The sequence below is a fragment of the Cucurbita maxima genome, unplaced genomic scaffold, assembly GCF_002738345.1.
Source record: "Cucurbita maxima cultivar Rimu unplaced genomic scaffold, Cmax_1.0 Cma_Scf00019, whole genome shotgun sequence".
In the NCBI taxonomy this organism is placed as follows: domain Eukaryota; kingdom Viridiplantae; phylum Streptophyta; class Magnoliopsida; order Cucurbitales; family Cucurbitaceae; genus Cucurbita; species Cucurbita maxima.
Genome location: NW_019272035.1, coordinates 1,127,924 through 1,144,388, shown reverse-complemented (window position 1 = coordinate 1,144,388; position 16,465 = coordinate 1,127,924). Strand labels below are relative to the sequence as shown.

At 36.3% G+C, this 16,465-nt stretch overlaps 3 protein-coding genes across 3 annotated transcripts; 1 reads left to right on the top strand and 2 right to left on the bottom strand.

Moving 5' to 3' along the window:
- The first annotated feature begins 1,678 nt into the window (after nucleotides 1-1,678).
- On the top strand, nucleotides 1,679-3,091 carry LOC111493573 (AT-hook motif nuclear-localized protein 19). Its single transcript, XM_023143322.1, has 2 exons — nucleotides 1,679-2,288; nucleotides 2,396-3,091. The coding sequence occupies exons 1-2, from the start codon at nucleotides 1,919-1,921 to the stop codon at nucleotides 2,908-2,910; spliced, it is 885 nt and encodes a 294-aa protein (XP_022999090.1). The 5' UTR covers nucleotides 1,679-1,918; the 3' UTR covers nucleotides 2,911-3,091.
- A 2,441-nt stretch (nucleotides 3,092-5,532) lies between these two features.
- Nucleotides 5,533-8,573, bottom strand: LOC111493570 (methyltransferase-like protein 6). Its single transcript, XM_023143320.1, has 7 exons — nucleotides 8,231-8,573; nucleotides 8,030-8,139; nucleotides 6,896-7,110; nucleotides 6,722-6,795; nucleotides 6,325-6,427; nucleotides 6,045-6,187; nucleotides 5,533-5,852 (listed from the first exon to the last, which is right to left on the bottom strand). The coding sequence occupies exons 1-7, from the start codon at nucleotides 8,426-8,428 to the stop codon at nucleotides 5,751-5,753; spliced, it is 945 nt and encodes a 314-aa protein (XP_022999088.1). The 5' UTR covers nucleotides 8,429-8,573; the 3' UTR covers nucleotides 5,533-5,750.
- A 995-nt stretch (nucleotides 8,574-9,568) lies between these two features.
- On the bottom strand, nucleotides 9,569-15,907 carry LOC111493569 (AT-hook motif nuclear-localized protein 14). Its single transcript, XM_023143319.1, has 6 exons — nucleotides 15,468-15,907; nucleotides 14,322-14,374; nucleotides 10,857-10,988; nucleotides 10,442-10,594; nucleotides 10,034-10,322; nucleotides 9,569-9,965 (listed from the first exon to the last, which is right to left on the bottom strand). The coding sequence occupies exons 1-6, from the start codon at nucleotides 15,853-15,855 to the stop codon at nucleotides 9,910-9,912; spliced, it is 1,071 nt and encodes a 356-aa protein (XP_022999087.1). The 5' UTR covers nucleotides 15,856-15,907; the 3' UTR covers nucleotides 9,569-9,909.
- Nucleotides 15,908-16,465: the final 558 nt, after the last annotated feature.

Below are 16,465 nucleotides of genomic sequence, written 5' to 3'. Positions count from 1 at the left end.
AAAAATAAGTAGACAGAGGCTTATCATTAACAAACATGCCGAGCTAAAATATCACACAAGGAAGAACTACCATCAATTTTAAGTCCATAATTTATCTATACTGACAATGTGCACGTTCTTTTTCGATGACTTAATCATAGGAACTTCAAAGTTAAGTGTGAGGGAGGACAAAACATGTGAAGCAACTTGTGTTGATATGTGGAGATAGTTTTTGCTCTTAGAAGCAAGAAGTAAAGGGAATGTTAGGGCAATCAAGTGTCAAATCTAGATTTCAGATCTGATCTGAATCCTGAGTCTGAGTCATTAAACCTAAATTCTTAAATCAAAATTTTAAAAAACGAATTTAATTCAAAAGGTAGAAGAATCAAACTTTTGGTAGATTATTTTACATACCCAACTAAATTTTATCCATTCAAATTCTTCAGATATATATTAATCACTCACTTAACAAAAATGGTTATTTAAAAAGAGATCGAGATCATGATCATTCAAATTTCACATCCGAATCTCATTCCCACTAAGTAGAGTAGTCTTGAACTCATACTCTCGATTTCCGTCTTAAGCCTCATCTGAAAATGATTAAAGGTTGGTTGTTGTTCGATCTGGATAAGCAGGTATCAACTAGCCTCGAACATATACCGTTCTAATGGAGAAGCTCATCTTTCTATTATCGACGGAGAAATCAATGAACGGTTGCTAATAAAATATTTTATATATATATATGGACAGGGTTTGAAGAAATTTGAATTGAAAGGTTTGTCCATTAAATTATGTTTTTTTTTTAACCCTAATGTCTTTCTCTATGTATATGTGTGTGTGTGAGTGGGGACGGTCGACAAGGACGTGCATCCCACCATCATAAGCGCATGCCACCCCACTCACACACACAATAAAAAAACCCTAAAAATTCTTCATTTTTTTATTCTACTACCCAAGACTTTACCCATACTACCTCCAACCACTCTCCCATTAACACGAACCGCTACTTGACCCGATCGTTGCAATATCATTCACGATTTTGACTAACCGCTATTTAACCCGACCATTACAATTTTGACGAACCGCTATTTGACTCGATCATGTAATATGACTCACAATTTTAACAAATCACTGTTTGACTAGACCCTCACAATATAATGAACCACAATTTGATTCGACCGTCACAATATGACTCATAATATTGATATTTGATGAGACGGTCACAATATAACTGACAATCTCTAGTGGGTTGTTCTCTTCGCTCTTTTCCATCCAATGCGTGGATGTTGATTCTAATTTTACATTTGTGATCACTAGTAGAAACAAATTCAAAATATTTAGGTATAATTACGTTTGTGATCACCAGTAGAAACAAAGTCCAAAAAGACAATATTTGCTAACTGTGAATTTGGACCGTTACAAATGGTATCAGAGCCAGACATTAAGAGGTGTACCGTCCCCAAGTAGGTGGATTGTGAGATCCCATATCGATTATTCCTCGTAAGAATATGAAAACTTCTACCTAATAGACACGTTTTAAAACATGGAAGGAAAGCTTATAAGAGAAAGTTCAAATAGTACAATATCAGCTGTATTGAGCTTAATTTGTTACGGTTAGAGGTGTTATATATATATATATATATATATATATATATATATATCTTTCTCTTTCTCTCTCCTCACATACTCTCTTGTCCATCTCAAATCTAGGCATCTCTTTGCCTTTTCTCTCCTCTTCTTCCTCTCATCATCAGTTCAGTCTCTCTCTCTGATACTTTCCCTTTGCTTGATCCTTCCATTTCCCCTCTCCCTTTGATCCCCACAATACCTTCTTCTTCTTCCACACCCAAATCTGAAAAAAATAAATAAAGTTTTGATTTTTAAGGCTCAAAATTTTCAAGATCTGAAAAAGATTTGATTTTTGAAGCTCCGGTTGAAGATGGCGAACCGTTGGTGGACTTCCAGCCAAATGGGTCTTCCCGGAGTTGATCATACGTCGACGAGCTCCTCCGCCATGAGAATACCAGATCTGGGGATCTCCATGAACGACAATAACGGCGCCGTCAACAGCGGTGGAGGCGATGACGACGATGATAGAGATAACTGTGGCGATGAACCTAAGGAAGGAGCTGTTGAAGTCCCTACGCGCCGCCCCCGTGGCCGTCCGGCTGGCTCCAAGAATAAGCCTAAACCACCTATCTTTGTTACTAGGGATAGCCCTAATGCCCTAAAAAGCCATGTCATGGAGATTTCTAACGGAGCTGATATCGCTGAAAGTGTCGCTCACTTTGCTCGTCGGCGACAAAGAGGTAAAAGTTTAAGCTAACGGGTTACGGTAAATTTGATTTTTTATGTATATAATCATGTTAATTTTCGATGGGTTATGAAAAATTTAATCTTTTTATCCTATTCTTAGGGGTTTCTGTGCTTAGTGGCAGCGGCACAGTGACGAACGTCACACTCCGGCAACCGTCTGCGCCCGGTGCAGTCTTAACCCTTCAAGGGCGGTTCGAGATTCTCTCGTTGACTGGAACTTTCCTCCCTGGACCAGCCCCACCTGGCTCGACCGGACTCACGATCTACTTAGCCGGTGGCCAAGGACAGGTGGTGGGCGGTAGCGTTGTCGGGCCACTCACCGCTGCCGGGCCAGTGATGGTGATCGCCGCAACATTTTCGAACGCGACATACGAAAGATTACCTTTAGAGGAGGAGGAAGAAGGCGGGGGAGGAGCACAAGGGCATACATCAGCAGGCGGTGGCACCGGCGACGGTTCGCCGCAAGGAATCGGAGGAGGAGTCGGAGATCTGTCAGCTATGCCACCACTCTACAATTTACCACCAAATTTGCTACCAAATGGCGGCGGCGGGGGCGGCGGACAAATGAACCAGGAGGCTTATTCATGGGCTCACGGCGGCCGACCATCGTTTTAAGGATTCTAAAAAAGGTTAGAAAAGTGTTTAAGATTGAAGCTGTTGTTGCAGCATGTCTTAGGAAGTTGAAGATATAAAAGATTCTTAGTTGATTATAAATATTCAGTGTGTTAAAACCCTTAAATTGTTTTATGCAAATACAACAGAGAGTTTATCTGATTTTGATTAATTAACAACACGATTGTGCTAATATCTGAACATATCTCAAACGATTAAATACAAATATCTTTCCTCGTATGAATGGTAGATTTAGATTTGTATGTATGAATGTCTATATGTTGTTATTATACTCGAGAAATTAGAGCTTGATTCTTTTACTCTCAAGTGAATTAATTGATTGAATTTATTTGTATCATTTAGAAAATCTTTTGATAATTTTAATGTATTGTTAATTACTTGATAACCTCTTTGAATGGGTAGGTTATTAGTATGCCAAAATTTGATTCTTTGTAAAACGCTATAAAATATTTCGATAGTAATGTGTATAAGCTATACTTCATATTCTATTACAGTATTCATTATAGTTATAAAAAAAATGCTATAAAAAGTTTCAGAGTTTTAATAATATGAGTTGTCACGACGATGAAAAACGGTATAAAAAACCTACGATAGTGTTTTTCGTAAATTATTGTATCTATTATTTCTTGTACTAAATGTTGTTGCCATTTTAGTGCAAACCCCACCTCCCATTATCACCTAGGGTTAATTATTTTAACATTAAATTTTTTCGAAGTTTGAAATTTAAGAATCTTCTCGACACAAAATTAATTTTTTTAAAAAGTTTGAATTTTTCAAGAACGTATTAGACAACTCAAAATTCAAACGGTAACACTCTAGGTATTTAGGTTAGAATCTATAACTCGAGTTTTATATTTGATGACTCCGACATTCTTTTATATCCGTGCGACATGACCCCATTACCTATTTGTCTTGAATTTTACTCTACTTAAAAAGTCACAAGCTAATCAACAATAAATCTGAATTCAAATCGAACCCATTATCATTTTATCGTTTACGATACCCGTCACGAATTTCTTAGCATGTGATAAACAAGTAAAAAGAGGGAACTTTTATTGAAGACCAGGAAAGGAAATTGAAAATATTAAAATATTAAAATATTAAAATATTAATATTCGTTTATTAGTGGTAAGTTTTTAAGAAAGATAAGACCACAAATATAATATAATTTAATTGAAAGGGTTTGGAATTTATAAATTTATTTAATTTATAGAGATTTAATTTCCCCACACATTATTGTTGAAGTTTGTGTAGTTCAATAGGAACTAGTGAGGAATTGTTTCTTTTAGGTTAATTTGATTAGAGTTGTGGTTACGTCACGAAAATAAATAATTACGCCCTTTTAAGTAAAATAAATTTATTTATTCGTGATGACTTTTTTCGCAGTACACGACAATAAAGTTGTTGAGTTGTATGTGGGGAAGTTATTATCTATCATTGACCTGATTTGTGTGGTGATAGAATCAATCAGAGTCTAAGAGTCGGTAGGTTTGTTTTGGGAAAGATGTTAGCATCTCGAGATGGTCGGTAAGAGTTGAAGAAACATATAATCATTCATTCTCCGAACTAGCATGCTCGAGTATGTATATAAATTTATATTTTAATAATTACTTATAAACTCCCGAAACCCTAATTTCTGAATAAAATAACGAGAAATCCTAAAATTAGAAATAATTTCATTAATTTATCATAATATTGCCCTAAGGTAAGTTAAACTTAATTATGAAATACATATATTAGATTAAAGTAATTAATTACACAATTAGTTAATTGTAGGGTTGTTGAGGGCAAACAAGGGAGGGCCCACTTCACATGGAATCACATGTGATGGCCAATGGGAAACATTCTATTGGGTAAAGGTGGCAATACACGTGGACCCCACTAAAAAGGATCAAATGGCAATTTTTTTTAAAATTATTATTATTAAAATAATCTTGATTTAAATAATTGCATCCAATGGGAAGAGGACTCATCTTTTCTTGCTTTCACATTAATTAATAATATTATAAATTAATTAATTAATTTATTAATTTTTGTAACATTATTTTATTAATAATGTGACATGATTTTAGACAAACATTAGGGAAATGTGGAATATTTGATAAAGTCTATGTTTTGGATGAGAATTTTTTATAATTTTTTTAGAAATTATTGCTTAAAGGAAACCCATAAACAAGAACAAAGAAAAATGATTCATTCTTGTTCTTTCCAACTTTTCGGATTTTTTTTTTTTTTTTTTTGGGTGAAATTGGAAGTACAATTTCGAACGAGAATAAGTCAAGGCAAGCTGAACTCGTGTTTGTACACATTCATTGGGATTCATGTCCTAAAACTCGTAATTTTTTAAATTGAATACTATGTATAACGTTACCCATATTATGTAGTTGACATATAGAATAATCATATTTAAGTAATAATATTTGTCATAGTTAAATTAGATTGGATTGAATTAATTATTTAATAAGGTAGGAGAGATGAAAGAGGAGAGAGAAAAAGGTGCAAATTAAAATAAATAATCCTTTATTTCAAAAATACCTACGGTTAGATTCTAACTCACTGAAAACGGGAACAAAGCATTCCTAACAAAATCGTAAAAACGATACGTAACGGACCAAAGTGAATAATATCTATTAGTGGTGGACTTAGATTGTTACATTTCCTGTGGTAGTATGTTTAAAAAATACCAGTAAAATTTTAAAAGTAGCAAAGACAAATGGAAACAATAACCTCATAGATGAACAGCCACAAACATTCCACCCCAACACTTCCAGATGAACTAGAGAAAATTCCTTTGAAATGTTGCTCTGTGCTTCTACCATGATTCATGAGACAGGCTTCTGAAATTTTCCATGAACCCACACCCTCTCCATGCTCTTTCCATTTCGCCGATTTAAGGACTTCACACAACAATATTCCAGCTCGAGCTGCAACGATAATCACGCTCTAAAGTTAGTCGGGATGGTATCAATTATTTTCTATACTTTATAAGGTCAGTAACAGGACATCACCATTGTTGTAAACAGATTGGGATATGAACTATAATAATTAGGTAAATGTATTTAAACCTGGTAGTAACTCTAGTGTGTGACACTTTTCAAAACAGAGTAAGTAACTACCTCAACAAAGCCTGCAGTGACAAACAGATCTCTCAAGGTATTTAAGCAGAAGAAATAAGAACGCGTTCCATCCAATCTGACATATTCCCTGAATTCTACTCTTTGATCTTGCCCAAATCGAAGCATCGTCATATCATATAGACCTGCATTCCATTAAACAGGATATCGATCAGCAGAATGTTTAAAACACGTTACATGAGCTAGAAAGGATAGGAATTTTCTATACTTGGGATTTAAAGCAAACTAAAATAGCATCATCAGTCTTATCATAATCTATTACCATAGTCCCGAAATAAGAGCAGGCCTCCAGGCTTCAACGCCATATAGCATTCTCTAATCGATGCTGGCATCCTCTGGAGAGGCACTGCTGATAATGTAAATATCTGAAATAGTGAAAAAAAAAACCAAAGAACATTCAACTGTCATTACCAAGATTCAAGAAATCATTAGAAGTGAAGGAAGTTTGTTAATGTTGCACAATATATTAGTTTTCACCAAGGGAGAGAGCGTTCATGCCTTAACACCATTTAGATATTTCATTAATTTCTTTGCAAATATAAAATGCTCCACAAATAACAGGAATCAAAATTCAAAGTGTGTATATATATATATATCTTAAACCAATTCGTTGGATAAAATTAGAGTAACTATATAAAACTGCAAAAACAGGAGCATACCAAAGTAAGAAAATCAACCCCACCAATGCAACATTCACTTTCTTCTGATTCGGTGGCCTGAGATCCTTCCTTCTCTGCAAACATAGAGAAAGATGGATAAGGTGCAAGCCTGTAAGGAAAGCAGTAGTCTTGCAGTTAATGAGTTATGTCTAAAGGGATAGGCAAAATAACAACCTGGAGTAGTAAAACTCGGCTGCTGTAGCGAAGTGTTTCCACGGCATGAATTGCAGGCCAACCATGTTGGAAACTTACTAGTAGAAAAATCACAATAGAATGGACGGAATCGATCTTTTAAAGATGCAATACCGACATCATTTAAAATCTCTTTAGCTCTCTGAAGAGTTTTCGTGCTACAATCGCAAGCATAGATGACTATATTTTGGTTCCCACTACAAAGAAAGTAACCATGTGTTAAGAAAATGAATTGTTAGCAAATAAGATCTACCACTCAAAGGCCATATTTAATGGTACAAATTTCTTCTATCTTGAACATGCAAATGCACTACAAGTACTGGGATGAACATAAAACATTGTGAACGCTTTGTTCGATTCCATAATCTTTGCAGATGCACTCATAACACATAATAAAGTTTCATGAAGGAATATCTGTGATTCAGCTCTTGAACAAAGTTAGAAAAATGTACAGAATACACATCATCCTTCGTTTAGAACGGGAGAGATGAGGAAAGTGATTCGACCATGCTCCATTCTAAGTGGTTTTGGTGTTAAAAACCAAAAGGTCATTTCCCATAGGCCCTCACTAAATGGCTCAACTTGGCCAATCAATTATCATTGTTTTCTATAAGCTCTAACTTTATCGATGAAGTAGATGAATATCAACCTACATGAAAAGTTTTGATTTTCAACGGAATATGGAAGAGTATATCGTTATATGAGCATATATCCTACCGATGATGCAAATGAGAACCTGCATAGAGTAGGATGGATAGTCCAGAATCAAGATCTCAAAAGGAAGTGAAGGATCAATTCGCTCTTATAATGGGCACCTCTTGCTCGTAACTAATCGAGAACGGAACACATTAAGAGGTTATGTGAAGAACCCTAAAACAAGTTCTTGAACTTGTCCTAACGAAATAAAAAAGGAGAGATATAGATTATATTCATCTTCCAAAGATGCTACCTATCAATCCTATAACATACGACATGGAGGAATTGGCCAGTATTTCATATAAACAAAGACAATGCAACTAGTTTGTATCAACCAAATTTCTACGTTATCAAGCTCCCAAAAAATTGGTGAACATCAATAAGTAAAGCAGAGGAAAAGTTCAATACGCTGGAGGTTACCGCAAGATTGGAAGAGCAGTGCTTCCATTACCACAACCAACCTCCAAAACCTTACAGTTCTTCTTACAGGAAACCAGTTCAGGGAATTCCTTCAACAAATACCGCCTTTCCTGAAGCGAAACGCAAAGAGCTCAAATCACAACTAATCTAAAAGAAACAACAAAGTTAGGTTGCTACGAATACGCTAAAAGGAATCAAAACCTTGAAGAATTTGCCGGAGGAGTGGCGGAGGTGAAAGCGGCTCCAAGCGTCAGAATCGGCTTCTGCAGAAACTGAGGGAATGGAATCGCAGGGCTGAAATGGAAGCAAATGGTACTGCAAAAGCGGGTCGTTCTCGACCCGAATTCTTAGCTCTTCCCAGTCGAAATCTTTGGAGAAATATTCGGCGGCTTCCCCCATTCAGTTCTTCGCTTCCAAATCAAGAAATTCTCCACCAAATCTGCAAGAGAAGGAAAAATCGAGCCACTTCTGAAACTTGAATCGCCCTCTAATTTGTTCCACTCCTTTTCTTTCACAGTAGGACCTAATCTTTTGGTCATTTCTTTGTTAATCGGCATAATTTCTTAAGATCCTGTGTTTAGATTCTCATTTCTATATTTATTTTTATCAATTTGACTTTTTTTTTTTTTTTTTAATACAATCAAACTCAAATATCAAACATTCAAATATCAAAACTGAATAAAAAATTGGGTTGGATAAATCGAGATAGTGTATTAATTTTTTGTCGATACATTGACATTTACATTAATGTTTTTACTTGTCCATAGGTTCAACATCCACTAAATTCTTGACCTACTTGACAGTATTAAATAGAAAGTTTAGGTTTGATTAAGAACGAAATCCCCTATTTTGAACCGTGAAATATTTGATACAAACGATAATTTAAGTGCAAGCAAAAGGAGTGAGCTTGACGTATACTTATTGTAAATTATGAAACGGTTTGGTTTCCATTTGAGGGAGACAGCATTGAGATTGACCCTTTTCGTTGGATTATTGTCGTCCTCCAATGAAACATGAAAGATTCTCACCAAGTCATAAGTCATCTCAGATGGCACGTTTTGACAACTTTAACCATAACTCGAAGACATAGAAAAAACGCTCAAGAAGTCTAAGAAGAATCTACAAGAGGAAGTCATAAATAGAAGTTGGTACCAAATCTAATCCGATCTTAAGGACCTTTTTTTGGTCCATCTCTTTAGTCTTTAGAGAGCCAAAACTTGACTTTCCTAATAAAATAAAATAAAAAAGGTTGAAACAAGAGCAAAGCCAAAGAGTAAAGCAGCTCCACCAATAGGAATGGGGGCGTTCACCTGTAAAACCTGTAAAAACGATTTGGTAAAAGTAAGGTCGCTCGTACGAACTCTAACTTGTGGTGCTATACCAAAACACGTCGATACGAAAATTTACAGAGAATTTATAGACGAATGTAAATAAGGCACATCAAAAAGTAAAGTGAAGTTATGTATTGTTGTTTTACCTGTTGTAGTTTATGAATTAATCAAACAGCATTGTTGTTCATCACCGGGAGATTATTGCAAGGAATTCTAAATCACCAGAGGTATCTGTTTATATGATCAAATTGGAGATTGCAAAAGGTAACAACTACAGCAAACTTGTTCATCTAAGTAAAAACAGGGGAATTAGAATTAGACAGCGACTTAACAAGCAAATACACCATGAAAGGTGGATGAACTTAGAAAAGTGGGAACTTCTAAAGAGCTTATCACCTTTACAGTATATGGTGCATACTACAACCAGAATTAGCTAACAGAGAGTGAAGAGGAGATGCCTGGCATTGCAACTGTTGATATTGTACATTTATCTACGACAAACTTTGCGGTCCTGTCCTGTCCTGTCCTGTCCCGTCCCATGTGTTAGCTTCAATCGGGAATCTGATCGTAATCTCCGTTTTCGGGAGAATGATGGCTTGTTCTTCCTGCAAAAAAGCAAGGAAAAATGAAGGGATTGTGTCATGTGTGTGCCTTTTTTATAGTATGATTATACCTGTCAAATCATAAGCATTGTTTGTGGCATCCAGACTCATCCTCCAGTCTGTAGATCGCAACGACGTCAGGTTCACTCCCCGGGGCTGAAGCAGGAAATGACTCTCCCCAATACCTTGATGCTCATCATTTCCCCTGACTTGATTACCTCCCGTGTCGACAGTCGAGCCATAGCGTAGATTTGACATTGGTGTCCCACCAGTAGGCGAGGGCAACTTTCCAGTAGATGCATCACCTTTAACACCACCAACTTCCTTCTTCGGGTCGATTACGAAGGTACCTACAATGACCTGATGTGGACAGGTCCGTACCAGAATGAACTAAGCAAAAGAATAATAATCTAAAACTCTTTAAACCTACTAACTTAAGCAAGTGAAATCTCCCACTCCCCATCTGTTGGTTACCGTACCTGCACAGGTCCAGCAGCCTTCAACGGTCCACCGACTCCCCCTCCTATTATATGGCCATCAGCACTCGATAAACATACACTAAGGCCACCAGTCTTTCCTCCGAAGTCAGTTCGTATATAAGATCCGCATAATGAAACAATCTCAAAACGACCCTAATAGTATCATTACATTGCAAATAGTTATTATAATGCATAATCCATGAGAAGCAAATTTCTGGAGGAAAAAAAAAAAGAAGCAGATAGGATTATCAAAATGAGAAGCCAGTTATCCTTTGCCTATTTTCAGCAAGAGCTCACAGAATATATCAAGATTTCAACAAATTTATCCATGATAGATACAAAGCATCATTCTTATTTTCTTTTCCTCCGCACACTGAGGAAGAAATGCAATATCAGATGGGGAAAACAAAAATACCTCATATGTAATATTGCCTCCAGATGTCGCTGGTTGACGGAGAGATGCGTTGGAGATCGAACCAGATGCAGAAAGGATACAAATTTCCCGCTTACATTGTTGCATAAAGAGCATAATTTTCTGACCCACATCCTATTCAATATGATCGTAGTGTGTGTTAGGAGGGTAAAGTAGCCAAGGTATACAGCCAAAGCTCATCAAGCATATAGTATAAAGTATACATGAGCCATTATTAAAAGAAAAATGACAAGTAAACCAATTAAGAAATTCGTCCGTATCTACCAAATAAATAAACAAGGTTTGCTATAACTAAGAGACTAACTAAATGACAAGAAATCCAAAAAGGCGTCCTTGCCTGTTAGATATTGCCCTATTTGGGCTTTTCCCTTCAGGCTTCCCCTCAAGGTTTTTTAAACGCGTCAGCTAGGGAGAGGTTTCTACACCATTGTAAAGAATGTTTCGTTCTCCTCCCCAACCGATGTGAGATCTCACATTGCCATTTATGTAACATTTTTACTTCTGAAAACAAGAGGTACTTTTAGCTGTTATGTAAGAAACAACAATTTCATTGATCGAATGAAATGTACGAGTAAAAACCAGAGCCAAATGGAATTACCAACATACACTTCAATTGAGCAACAACCAAAGAGCTACCGGATTAATTCACTCTCTCTTTGCAATATTTTCGAGAGAAGAGGCCTAAAGAAATAAGACTTTTAATGCTATGGAGAAATGGGATACCGTAAAATTTAAACGTTTAGATGAAGACTTCTCTCAATGTGCTTCTGTAATATTTCTACTTCTCTGACGTTGACCAATTGGAGAGTTTTTTCTTTCCATAATAATCTCCTTTGATTTGGGTGGGTTTCTTATCCTCCCTTATATTCCTTCATGTTCAATAAAAGATTTTCTACCTAGAAAAACAAAAACAAAAGCTTCAAGAAGGACACTCCAATGATAAATAATCTAACAAGAAACAGCTCATATAATCTCCTTGGAAATCCTCATATTTCTCATGCCTTGCCCTCAAAAGGACAGCAGCACGGCATATTGAGAATGAAGTTTTGGGCATCTCGATGAAGTACCACCTGCCACCAAACTCACTTAAGAGCTTCCACCTAGGAGGAATAGAGACACACGACTTTGCCAAACAATTTGCAGAAACAAGTGACTTATGTTGCATCTCTGCTTAACTTTGCACTAGCATCGCAACCCGTAAAGAGAGAGTACATATAAGGATTCCTCTTTTGAAATACATTCCAATATTGATACCTCGAAGAAAAAGAACACACATAACACTTACTAAACCTTCTTCTTGGAAGATGATAAAATCATTGATAGCCAGGTTGTTAGGCAACGACTTAACAAGAAAAAATGTCCCGAACCTATTAAGTAAAACCCGGTAATAGTAGAGAACCTTGATCCAGATGGCCATACACTCTTCTGTCTCTCAATGATTAAGGTTTTTCATGAAACTAAGCCGCCAACCCACCACAGCTCCACTTTCCTAAAACCCAAATCAGTAGTTCTGAATCCTCATCTCTTTGTTATTGGACACAAAAATTCTTGGAAAAGGAGCACAAAAGAGGCAGAAAACAAAAAATGATTTGCTTGAAGGAGTTTCTCAACCTGAATGCAGTTATCTATATATAGTAGCAAACAACTATTTAACATGAGCCATCAATTGATCAGTTAGAAATTAGAATACATGGGCATAATATGAAAAGACAAAGCTATATTGATACAAATCTACATAGATGAAAAAGAATGAGCTGTAATGGTTAATACGAAATAAGTAGCTATAATAACATGGCGATCACATCACACAAAAAAATTTTACACAACAGAACCATAGAACCACAAAACACAGAGAGTTCTTCCTTTGAGGGAAAGACTGTGAAGCAACCAATAATGGATCTATCTTTTATAATTTGATTTTTATCCTTTGTTTCAATTCATACTTTCAAGTTTCCTTGTTTGCATGCAGAATATTATTCTGTCAGAAAACGAAAACGACCATAGTGGAGTTGCAGATTAGCCTGGCACTCTCTTATTCAGATATGCGTAGCATTCAGTCCTACCAAAAACCACATGATACACGTAGCTTACGCATATTCAAGAACATAAATCTAAAATTTCCTTTGTGTATGCATAGGAGTACATGAACATGTGTGCCAGTATGTGAGAGGGTTACTAAGAAACCATTGCAAGTCGTCCTCAATTTTTTTCCAACGTCATCCACTATTTATAACAATTCTCAACCATTAAGATTCTCAAATGTGTACTCTCTTGTTTAAATCCCATTTCTCCTGCATTACAACACCTTTTAATTGAGTATTATCTTATTTTTCTTCTTTTTCTGCACTCTATAGCATTCAGACCATTTAATGTTCAATAGATTCAAAATTAGGACCAATTCTATAGCATTACTAAGATGAGAAAATTCATGAGTCCAAGTGGTTGGCTCAAAGATTCTCAATACAAAAGTCTCAACAATGACTCTCGTGGATTTAAATTCAAGTGCATTGCCCTTGGATAGTAAGCATAATAATTGTAAATATCTCTCTTTGATCACAAATAGATTGTGATATTGTGTAGATTTTTAATGCTTTCTCTACGTAATTTATGTGTGTGTGCACGTGCGTGCGCATGATAAGAAACAAATGTGTCAAAAATTTATATTTTGAGAGTTTTTTATAGGAGTGTCGAGGATGGTTGCTTGTTCTCCCTTTCTTTTTACTTTTCCATGCCCATTGCCCACTTTCATCTCTTTCAGGAAAGCTTTGGTAGATATCACTCAACAACAAGAGGGAAAAAAAGTACAATATTAGGGAAAAGTCAAGTCAATGTAGTTAAATAGTTTTATCTTACAACTATGTATATATAATCAGAAAAGCGAATTCAAATGACTCGTAAACAGAATCTCAAGTATTCAACATTACTTGCCCCCAAAACAAGACAAAAGGAAAAGAAAAAGAGAGGGAGGGAAGGGGAAGAAAAAGGGGAGAGAGAGAGAGAGAGAACAGAAAAGCTTTTGCATAATCTCTATAAGTGGACATTGTGCCCCATCAGAGTATGAAAACTTAACCAATCGGTGGTTGAGGCGGGCACGTTCCTTTTAAATTAAAAGCAATAAAGATTGAATCTTTCAAATAACTTCAAAAACATCATATGCAGAAACAATGTCTATTATTTATCAAGACATAAACTATATTGAAAGGCAAGAGATCGGAATTGAACTGAGAAACAATCAAATGCAAAAACACGTTCAAAATACTCTGCATCCCAACACAAAATAGTAATCAAGATCATAGAAATTCCTGAGATTCCTAATGGTATTGGTGTCCTATTGCAGTACCAATGCCATCATACTAGATATATCAATGCCAGGACAACATGACATGCACTTCCAAGCACGTCAGTATAAATGGAATCAAATCTATGAAAGCTAAGGAGAACCATTACCTCACCAGCAGCTACATTAATAACATGTGGCGAAAAACCTTGGCCTGCATTACCTACATCTCCAGTGAGAAGAACCAACTTCAAGTAAGTACTCAAGCGTATAGTCGTGAGTGAAAAAATACGAAACTAAATGAAACCTTAATATATATACATAGTCATGACAGGAAACATGTTATTTCAGAACATGAAAACATTACCAACACTTCGTTTTGCATCTATTGTTTAAGAAAATTTACCGACTATTCCCCCTACTCTCGTACGCTTCAGGAGCGTATCGGGTTTTTTTTTTTTTTTCCCTTTCCCTTTCTTCTTTTCGTTTAGATGGTGGACAGAGTAACAAAAGTTTTCAAGTGGTAAACCCACACTCACATCAACCTCACAAACAGCCCCAAAAGTAAACGCACCGTCCTCACACAATATCCAATTTCAAGAGAGGTTTCTAATGTGAAGCAAATCCCCAAAATGGATAGCTACTAAAGCCATTATGGATTTATCAAAAGAGATCCAATGTGAACAAATATAAAAAAAAACAAATTTGTTCGTTATTTTCAACATAAATGAAAACTGTTTCATATACAAATCATGGTGCAAATGCAACACAATTAGTGATCAAGATAGTTCATTATCTACATAACAAACGAACAAACAAGAACTCTAATCATAATTCTAGAATTCTAAACTTCTACACGAATGGCTGCAACAAAAATTTAGATACAATTTTCAACATATGGAGTAGAGATTTGAATCGGTTGAGGATATAATGGCTAAAAATTCAGATACAATTTTCATAAACTCCAGGTTAGTTCCGAAAATTAAACAAAAACTATCATAACCCGAACGTTCATGCTAACCAAAATACAGTAAAAAATCGAGGAAACTCGCTGAAAAGGAGTACAAGGGAATCAACAGGACTTTTGAGAGTAGGGTTTAAAACAAAAACAAAAACGAAAAATGAATTCCAAGAACAGAAACCAGAGAGAACCCTCAAACGAAGATTATAGAAACGGTAAAAAGGAAATTTCATTCCACAACCCAGAAATCCGAAAACAACGACAAATTCCAAAACCCCAGAAAAATCCACAAAATTCGCAACAAGGGCAAAACAATTCAACAAAAAAACGCCTCAAATAAAGCACAAAAACCCACCAAGTGCAGCCAACTGAGATTTCTTCGAAAACGCGGAGAAGGAAGAAGAAGCGGAAACGGCATTAAGGGAAGAAGAAGAAGCGAGGTCCTTCTTAGCCTTGGAGGACGAAGAGTGAGACGACGCTGTAGCAGCTTTCTTGGCCGCTAAAGCTTCCTCCGGCGTACCGTACTTCCTCGGCCGGCCTCTCTTACGGCGGGCGGGCTCGAGAGGCGAGGAGGACACGGCGGCGGAGGGGACGGAGTGAGGGTAAACGACGTGGGGGCCGGCGTCGGAGGAGGAGAGGTGGTGGGTAGGGGGTAATAGGCCATTGGTCGGCGATGTGGTGGGACTCTGATGGTGGTGTTGGTGGTGGAAGTAGGAGCTGAGCTGGTTTTCATTGGGTTCCATTTTTGAGATGAGAGAGAGATAGAGAGAGAAAGAGAGAGCGTGAGTTTTGGAAAATAAAATTAATAAATATTATTTTTCTTTTCCTTTTTTTATTATTTTTTTTTTTTTTGGAAAAGGATTTGCCCTTTTTTTTGTACTAACTATCCATAAAATCTCTTCTCTCTCATAAATAAATAAATAATAAGAATTATTTATTTATTAAGTAGTATGAGATTTGACTTCCATTTTTTTCTTTGACTTAACACCTTCTGTTTTAGGGTTTCTTTCTCTCTCTTCCTTTTTACTCTCTCTCTCTTAAATAATGTCTTAATTCATTAAATTATATCGATGGGCAATCGCACTCTTGATAGCAGCGGACTTATGAGTGTGTGACACTCACTTTCCAACGAAAAATTAGCAACCCCAACTCAATTCGTTCTTACGTTGCCTACGGGCAAGCGACGTATACTCGAGCCTCTAGCCTCGATTTAAGAGAAGGTTTTAGAAAACAAGGGCAGAAAGAGATTTTTAAAAGAGACGTTATATAAGCAAGCAAGAGAGTAACAACAACCGTTCACAGTATATAACCTTAGGTAGGAAGAAGTTGACAAATTCATATCATTTATGTTCG